The 9,686-nt window shown below is 34.5% G+C and overlaps 1 protein-coding gene across 1 annotated transcript; it reads right to left on the reverse strand.

Annotated features, from left to right (window-relative positions):
- Window positions 1-42: 42 nt before the first annotated feature.
- On the reverse strand, window positions 43-9,070 carry LOC130816141 (pescadillo homolog). The gene is made up of 13 exons (XM_057682787.1): window positions 8,631-9,070; window positions 6,731-6,810; window positions 6,554-6,639; window positions 5,643-5,891; window positions 5,434-5,559; window positions 5,262-5,346; window positions 5,058-5,168; window positions 4,477-4,570; window positions 3,459-3,697; window positions 2,914-3,021; window positions 1,461-1,582; window positions 645-864; window positions 43-459 (listed from the first exon to the last, which is right to left on the reverse strand). The coding sequence occupies exons 2-13, from the start codon at window positions 6,752-6,754 to the stop codon at window positions 178-180; spliced, it is 1,746 nt and encodes a 581-aa protein (XP_057538770.1). The 5' UTR covers window positions 6,755-6,810; window positions 8,631-9,070; the 3' UTR covers window positions 43-177.
- Window positions 9,071-9,686: the final 616 nt, after the last annotated feature.

A 9,686-nucleotide genomic window follows, 5' to 3' on the forward strand; every position in this document is an offset into this window, starting at 1 on the left:
AAAATAACATAGTTCTAAAGTTATACAATTAAGAACGGCATGCAACAAAGTACAACCAAAAACCTTTGTAAAAATACTTTCAAATTAACTGTTATTATAATTAAAAAGCAAAGTGGATCTGAGATACAAATACGAAAGTTACTACTAGGCAAAATTTCTCTTCCTTCAATTTGTTGCTCACTTTCGGTTTTTTTCAAGTTTTTGTTTCCTGGACTCGAGCTTTTTAATCTTAGCTTTCTTGCGTTGATTATGAATAACTATCGACTCATAAAGCCCTCTTTTCTTGCGTGACATTAAAGATTTTGACATGTCCTCGGCTTCGTCATCAACCACATCAGTTTGCTCTTGATCACGAGACTCTACGTTTTCATTAGTACTCGGCTGCTTGGGACCAGAATGGCTGACACCTTCAAGTTCCATTTTCAACTCTTCGTGATATTGTCTTTCAAGACTCAACATCTGCATCAAACATTTTAACAGCTTCAAAGATCAGAGAGAAGGAAATAAACATGCCAAACTGACACCTTCTCGCATTGAAATTTCTTGCTCATGAAGCACAAGTCTAAAATGAACGCGGGTTTTATCCCCCTAGACAAATACGATAAACCTTATCCAATTGTATGCCTAACTTCCACAAGATGTACCTTTTGCTTTCTTTCAGCTGCCTTGTTTGCTTCCACACGATCAGCAATGCCTTCCAATAGTGGGTCCTGAATGTCATCCTGATCTTCATTTCCAACAGCAGGTACTGGCAGTACTTGTTTCCTAGCAGCAGCCTGCAGTTGCTTGATCTTTTGTGCATAATCAGGGATATACCCTTCTGCCTCATTATCAACAAAGGGAGACAAATGTGGAGGAGGAATCCTACAAAAACATTGCACGAGGCTTCAGCACATGCTTAAACTAAACATAACGAGCCAAATCTAAAACTCAGACACAGCTTTGTAAATGAATATAGGATCCAATACGCTTCTCTGCACGACAAACTCCATGCTCACGAAAACATTTATTCGTCAAAAGATGCATTTATATATACAGAATTTCGAACACATTGTGCAAGGAATCATTGGCCCACGACACTTGAGATGAGAACCCAAAGCGATTTCTCAAGTAATATGCCAAAACAAGATGAGAAATCCCAATATTTCTCATATCTCATATCACTTCAAAAAAAATTATATATATAGACATAAAAACCCTTTCTAAAACTACAACAATAATGCCAAAACCTTAATCCCAACAATATGGAGTTAACTACATAAACCAAAACAATTCAATGTTGAAAACCATCTTCTAACAGAAGAAATACTTTATTCAATCCTAGACTCTACTAGTAAGATAGGACTAAGAAAATCAATTCCAATGTTTAACTACTTATATTCTCCTACTCATCCTTTCTTAAAAGCAACATGAGAAAAAAACCATGCAACTTAGAAGAAAATCAAATCCTCACAACATACCTTCCCACCACATAATCCTCAGTTGGCAGTATTATGCGAGCATTTACGGAATCAAAGACCCATTGTGGCTGAATATATTCTCTAGAAAGGAACATGTGATTCTGAGTTGGCCGATCAACAATCTACAAAACAGAGGAGAGTAACAGCAGAGTTAATCCAAATGTCCATAATGCTAACAGAAAACCAGAGGGGTAGGGAGGGATAAGGGGGTATAAGTCAAACATTAATCCTCAACTAGCAACATGACAACATAAACCTCAATTAGTGCAACTATTTACTTTGCCAACTGCAAGTAAAATATATGTATGATCAACACGAAGGCATTTCCACAAAATCACCAAGACCCACATACAATCTTCAGAGACAGCATTTCTTACGTATCAAATTAGGTTTAACGACTAGTAAGTTTCTTAACCACAAATAAATAATTTCACAAGCTTAACTCCATGGCTAATACACACTTAGTTCCCAAGCAATTCACTTTTAATCTGACCTTTAATTTTTTTTCATACCTCGCTTGTAAATTTGAAATATAGGTGGTGAAGTTTTAAAATCTTTCCCTCCCTCCGCAACACCCATCTTGGAAGTCAAACATATCTTCAAAACAACTTGAATGGTAAATGATGACACAAAGGTGTATTTGCACAAGGATTTTCATCAAATTTCCAATGCAAGTAAAACACTAGGATAACATGCAAGACAAATTAACAAGACTACTTCAAAAAATCACAATTTGCATTGACCATGTAAACTATTCCAACTTTCAAGCAGCATTAAGCCTTTACAACTTTGACTCCTCATCTTGCCTTACAGACACTAGACACTTAAACAATGCTAGGAGTCCTTACCTAACACATCAATAGTCAAACCAAAACTCAAATCGTCTAAAGAACATACATCGAGAGAGAAACACAACATTTCATTATATTCCATTAGCTCAATGTCATTAAGTGGTTCCACCTAGTCTCCTGTGCAGTTAAGAGGGGTCCAAAATAGTATGTACACAACAGAGAATAATGCAAATACATAGTAAAAACATCATGTGATAAGTGATCATATAGATGGAGATGAAGTTAAAATTCGATGAGAAATGTATACGCTTGTATTTACAAATGAAAAGCTCAAAGTCTCCATATCAGAAAAAAATAAAATGCAATTGACATATTAGGACTGTGTTTCTATGTCTCGAAAAACATGGATGATGGAACATGTCTGATACTTTGGTATATACACGCACACATAGTTAAATAGCTTCAAAGAACACACTGAACAAATGAACATACAAAAAGATGGTATAACTTCAGAGAGAAAAATATAATATAATTCAATGGATCATGAAAATTCAAGCATGCCAGTTTACCTCGACGCAACAAGTATAGAAAATATAAAACGTAAACCCCTTCATGTTCCGAACCGATAAATTAATCATGGGAATTAAAGCATGACAGCTTACCTGATGACTAATGCTAGGATCAGACTCCCCAAATGGAGCTCCATCTCCCTCCCAAGAAACCTTCCCACCAAAGGCCGAGATGACAAAAAGCAACGGCTCCCTTGGAACCTAAATTCAAATTTGCATTAAAACATGCACTAATGAATTTTTTGCAATGCATTCTTATATAATCAAGAACAAAAATAGTATCTCGTTCGAAGACAAGATCATAACAAGTAAGAATACGGTACACAATGAGATAAAAACAAACATCACATTAAGTTAAGAACAAGATTTCAATAAGAAACACAAAAAAACTGAACTACGTAAGAAAACAAAATTGTTTACGCCCAGAATAGGGCATGCCACACCAAGTAAAAAAAACTCGTCCACAGGATAACATAATATAAAGAAGCATAATTTTAAGAGACTGATCAATCATTTGCCAGCCAAATGCGGTAGCAATTGCATGTGCTATGATATATATAAAACATGATAACAATGAAATTTGCAATTGTGTCAACTCTAGAAGAAAAAATTTACAACATTGGATAAAAGAAAACCACCTCTCTGGTCAAAAAGAACGTCATGTTCTCAAAAAGAGATTTGCACTCCTTTGTTTCTTCATCTCCATCATCCTCTATCTCGGCTTCTTCAACAAGATGCATCAAGGCTCCAGGCTCATTGGATGCGAGCTGATGATGAAGTTGTGCAAGCTTTAGCTCTGATTCATCTGGATGTCCTTGTAATTGTTTGTCTTGTTGCTCGGGTTTAGTAGCAATGTATCTTGAGAGTGCATATAGATCTGCAGTACAAACGAAAAAATCGACAAATAAGGGACTTAAGTGTAGTGAGATTTCAAAATCTATACCCGCCTCCCTAATGAAACAATTATACCCTAGAAAGACTGCCAAAAAAATGAAACATATCTCCATAATACATTTTTTCTTGACACAATTTTCCAAGTATATCTGCTGAAATTTTTAGATTCACAAGCTGCTATAAACGGTGACCCATACTGGCCTCCCACACTTAAGCCACACAAAATCAAACAGAAGAGAGGAGGCGATTTATAATGGTAAGTCACACATAATTCATTAGCAGAGATATACTCAAATGCTCAAGTCCACATACATAAACAATCACTAACAATGCAATTTTCACCTGAAATGCTTCTAGGCTCCTATCTAAAAATGTCTAAATTTTGTGAAACTCATAGCAGTGGCACGATCTTATATACAAGGTCGCACAAATACGGATACGGGAACAAAAAAAGTTACATGAGGGAAAAGGCAAATTCCAAAATTAAATATTTTGGAACTTTAAACGGAAAAAAAGTTCTCTTAATATTGATTTCTCAAGCTTGTTGAAACTAATATTCGTGAAACTTTTTTCAGGTATCACAAGAAAAGTCCATAAGGTGTACACATTTTTCAAAACACTTCAACGAAGGATACAACACCAATTGAAACTTTGAAAGTCAGCCAACACCAGAGAGCTCTCTCTCCACGTCAAAATAAAACGACATAATAACAAAAGTTCAATGTGCACATTTTTTGGAGGGGGGAAGACTTGAGAGGATACCTGCTGCTAATGATTCCAAGCGAGGATCCAAAATTGGTGGATACTTCACACCTATGGAGTGGTAAAGTTTGAAGTTCACAAAAGCAAGAAGTGTCTGCAGCAGTACAAAAACAAGAGTTAAAAAGTTTCAGCGCATGATAACAGATGTTAGAAATGGTAGGATAAAATATATTGTAGGATGTTAAGCACAGGCATTATTATTAATGAATACCCTGGCTTTAGAATAAAAAATTAACCTTAAGATAACTTGCTATTTGAGAACATGAATAGCATGGATAAGTAAGTGTAAGTACACAAGGTAATTGTACAAGAACATTAATAAAACACTTTATATGATTTTTTTTTTTTTTTAGTTGAATCTAGTTGATTTTTCACATTATTGACATACTGACTTGGACTACATTTTTTACTATATAAATATAAATATAAATATAAGATCATGTATCAACAATCAAATCCAGATAGCTATGAAGTTTACTAATGCATAATTTCATATTATTCAGAAGAATAGTTTAAAACAAAGGTTGCTATTTAGCTGAACTAGAAAAAAGTTGCACTCAAAAAAAAAGAGCCACCATTACCTCATAGAATTCCACAAATGTTAACATCACTTTAAAATCAACATCAGCAGTCACGACTTGTTGTAGTGAATGGGGAACTACCCAAACTATTTTTTGTCCCTGCACCTCAGCCTACCACATGAATAAAAAAATATGATTAGAATATATAATCCAAAATTGTCAGAGAAGATGCGGAAACTAATATTTCATGTGATACCTAATTACCTGATAATAAATCCCTTTCACTGAAACGAAAGTTTTGCGCAGCTTGTGAGTACGAGCAATGTATGCTTGCCATTCATAACTTAACCTAAACCAAGGCAATGTATCATGAGTATGAGAGTATATAACCCCAGTGTTAGCCAATTCAAAGGTAAATTGTTGCCGCTTAACCTACCTACGTGAATTATGGATACGCTTTACATCAATTTGTTCATTCTGTAATGTTGGCAAAGCAGCAAAGAGGTGAACCATGGTAAGAGCATCATCCAAATCTCCTAGTGCATCAATAAACCTTGGGTACCTGAATCACACCACAAGAAAATTAGATGAAATAGAACAAAAAAAAAAAGACAAAAGCTTTGATAATACAACACTAATAAACACCTCTCAATGATTTGCCTATCTAAATTGTAAGTGGGTTTGTTTTGTTCAAGACGAAAAGCACGCTGCATATTCTTCTTAGCCCTTGCTTTTCTAATCTTCTTCTCATGGGCTCTGATTTCACGGTGTTTATTCAGAAGGGGATCATGAAGGATGAAAGCTACATCCTTGGTATGATAGTAAGTTTGATGATTTCCTTTGATTTTCTTCTTAGGGTCTCGAGGATATATACCCTTCCAAATGCATAGTTTCCTGAAGATAACAGAGAAATGAAAAATAAGTAAACATACAGGAAAACAGAGAGGTTCAAAATCACTCATTCAACTCAATCTTCGTACCGGCCACCGGGTGTTTGGTTTAGGGGGGGAATCATCGCCGTGAAAAAATTGTTCTTCCCATTTTCACTAGTTTGGTTTGACAAAGGAACTTAAAACAAAAAAACTAGGGCGGAAAGGAGTTTCTCATTACTTTGAGAAAATTCTTCTCAAATTAAAAAATGGCAGTTAACCGCTCTTCCATCCTCAACCCATCAATTTTTCCTAATAGTTTTCCGTCAAATTAAACAAAAGAAAATTAATTATCATTTGCATTATCCATTAATAGTATCCAAATAAGTCCACTCCAAAATTGGTATAGAAACAATGGAAATTATATGCCTTTGAATTCCTCCCCTTCTGTCCCCTCCACTTTCCTCAATCCAACAAAGTGTAAAAGTTTTCAATCAAACCAAACAAACTAAAATCAATTATCATTTGCATTTTTCCATTGTAAAATACTTTCCAACCAAAACAAACTTCATAATGACAATCAGCAGGAGATTTAAGTAAAACAATAGTGTCTTGAATTGTATTAGCAGCAATCAAATTGTCAAAAAAAAAAAAGGAAAAGCAGGAAAAAGAAGGAAAATGGAATACCTGAAGAGAGGAAGAGTGACTTGAAGTTGCTTGACGGCCTGGGAACGAGTAACATACTTGGCAGCGTTTCCTTCCTTTTTCTTGCCCTAAACAACGACAAAGAGAAAAAGGAATAATGATGAGAAATAGTTAAAGAAAGAAGAAAAAAGTATGAAGATACATTAATGAAAATCTCACCGGAGGTCTGTAATGTTTCGGCATGGTTGTCTTCTAGATAGGAAAACCTTGCTTTCTGATTCTTGAACTCTAAAATAAAACTGCAGGATCGGAGAGGCAGGGTTTACTTGCTTGTTGACTAAGTACCAGAATAGCTTGCAAGCCACGGACTTTATTTTTTAGGTTTATTTTTTAACTAAAACTCAAAAATAGAAGTATGGTTTTTATTATTATAGCTCGTCCTGTATGAAATTGTCTTACATTATGACGGACCCATATAATTTGTCTATTTCTCAAAGACATCACTTCGTAATTATACATGACCGAATTTTCCCTTAAAAATGGATAACAATGCATGCTTAATAAGAGAAACAGAATTTGGACCAAAAATTTAGAAAGAACAAAATTAAAAAATACCAGAAGAATCTGGACAAAACCAGATGCATAAAAATTCAAAAAAACGAAAATCAGTAATACACAAGAAAAACAGAAATGCATAGAAATACATTAATTAAACTTTTAAAAAAAAAAAGAAATCACTAATAAACACAATACAAACTAATGAATACAAACAAAAGGGTTTAGCCATGAAGAAAAACACATACAAACTAATGAACACATTCAAAATAATGAACAAATAAGAAAAAAAAATAGAAGGAAAACATGAAGATTAAACAACACATACAAAAACACACGAAAAACTTAATTTAAACCAAAAAAAAAATAAAATAAAAGATAAAATCAATAGACTAGCCTTGAAGAGTAGAAAGACTAAAAATCAAAGGTAATATGAAGAGATTGGAGAAGAAATAAGGAAAAGAGGGTGGGTTTTGCCGTGAGAAATAGGTGAATGATAAGAGATTGGAATGAGTAGAATGAGAAAAGACATGTAATGAATTAGGTTTTGAGGAAAAGAAACTGAATGAGGGAGCAGGGACAGACTAAAAATTAAATTAGGGTTAGGGGAGTAGGAGTGGGAATGGGAATGCGACGGCGGGTAGGGTTAGGTTAGGTAAGTAGTTTTGGGCCAAATTTGTAACAGTAAGATTAATTATTAAAAAAAAAACACCAAATAAAAGCAAAATTAACTTATTTCCAAATGTAAGCACTTAAATCTCAAACCTGAGATATGAGTCTGTTCATACTTACTAACTGCGAACAAGTTGTTTGATTCAAAAAGCCAAAGAAGTTATTCGCATCTACTAACTGCGAACAGGATTGTTTGACTTTTTTACCCAATCACTTGTTCGCAGTCAGTAAGTGCGAACAGGTATGTCCCGAAATACAGCAGTTTCTTTCTAAGTGCAAACAAAAGAAAACCTGGTCAAACAGAGTCAACTCCCAGTTTGCAGTTACTAACAACCTTCTACAATAAGTTGATATTATTCTCGTGGCCTTACTAAAATTATGTGTTTATAATTCAATGACGACCTATTAAGAGTACTTGTAATCCACAACAATCAAGTCACAACGAAAAGCATCTATTACTCCTAATTTGACAGCCAAAATCATAACTATAGTCAGGTTTAATCAAAATCATTACTAATTATCACAACAATAATTTACCAAGTCTTAAAACAACTTCATGTTATTCAATTAATCATAACCAAAGTAGCATACAACGCACACACTACTAGTAATCTCATTTCTAAATCAAACCCTAATTATTTCATGCTCAAGGATAACACCATTTCTATTACCCATGATAAGATTAAACCAAATTAATACGCAATCAACACACAACCCATAATTTCTAATCACACTTCAAACCCTAAATCATAAATATGTTCAATTCATCAATCAAACTCTTAGCCACAAAAAAAATGAAAATAATACAAAAATCAATACTAAAATCATAAACTTGATAACAATTTCATTTAAAAACAAGAGAAAATCAACTAGGGAAGAGGATATGGCTTACTTAGGTGAACAAGAGAAAGGGGTGGAGAGAAGAGTGGTTAGTGTGGTGGTGGATGGAGTCACGTCTCAGGGCTGCTTCTGTCACAGCCGCTAGTTGCTGGCCACAGGGAGTGAAGCGGTTGCTGGTGGTGGAAGGGTGGACGGCTGTTCACTGTGGTGTGGCTGCCGGTTGAAAAAAACGCAGCGCAGCTGCTGTGGTGAGGGTGGAGATCCAAGGCCAGGGGTTGGGGAATCTTGCAGGAGGTGCCGTGCAACTGGCCGGCAGTCACAAGGGGCGGCACAACAGCCAGCCCTGGCGGCACAGTAGAGGGAGAAGGTAAGGAAGGAGGGAAAGAAAGAAGGAAAAAGGAAAGGGGAAGGGAGGCGTGTGAATTGAGTGAGGGAGGGAGTAATACCCTAACTCAACCTATTTATTTTATTTATTTGTTTATTTATTTATTTATTTAGTTATTTAATAATCAATATTCATTTTCTTGCGAAGGACCATCGTGTGCTCACAAATTTAATAAAGTAATAACTTTAATTCAACGGTGAGTAATGGTCAACAGTCGTTTAGGCTAGTCAAATATCATTTGGGTTTGTCAACGATAACTTGGCCTGAATAGTGTAGATTTTGATGCTTTGGTGGTTATTTGTAAAAAAAACACTTTGAGGTTGTAATTCACTAAAGCCTTAGATTTAAAAGATATTATTCGCAAATTACTCTTTAATATATAAAGTAGGAATAAAGCATGATTTAAGTTCGAGTTATGAATAGTATTCATGTGGAAAAGAGAAGATGACAAAGAGAGTATAATATTTGACAATCATGTAGTTTTCTTTATTGCTTTTGTCATTTTATAGCATATAATTTTTTATAAGTAATAATTTTACAATATGACGATGTGGGAGTTTTTGTATTAAATTACAAAAATGATTCATTCTCGTTTTTGTGCTTTTTATTCTTTCATTTTGTGTTATTTGACTTATTTCATTTAGGACTAAGCTTGTAATGGTATTATTTTGAATTAACAACTTTTAATCATAACTCCTTTAAGCTTATTGATCAATATTGTAT

Source organism: Amaranthus tricolor, chromosome 6 (assembly GCF_026212465.1).
Source record: "Amaranthus tricolor cultivar Red isolate AtriRed21 chromosome 6, ASM2621246v1, whole genome shotgun sequence".
NCBI lineage: Eukaryota > Viridiplantae > Streptophyta > Magnoliopsida > Caryophyllales > Amaranthaceae > Amaranthus > Amaranthus tricolor.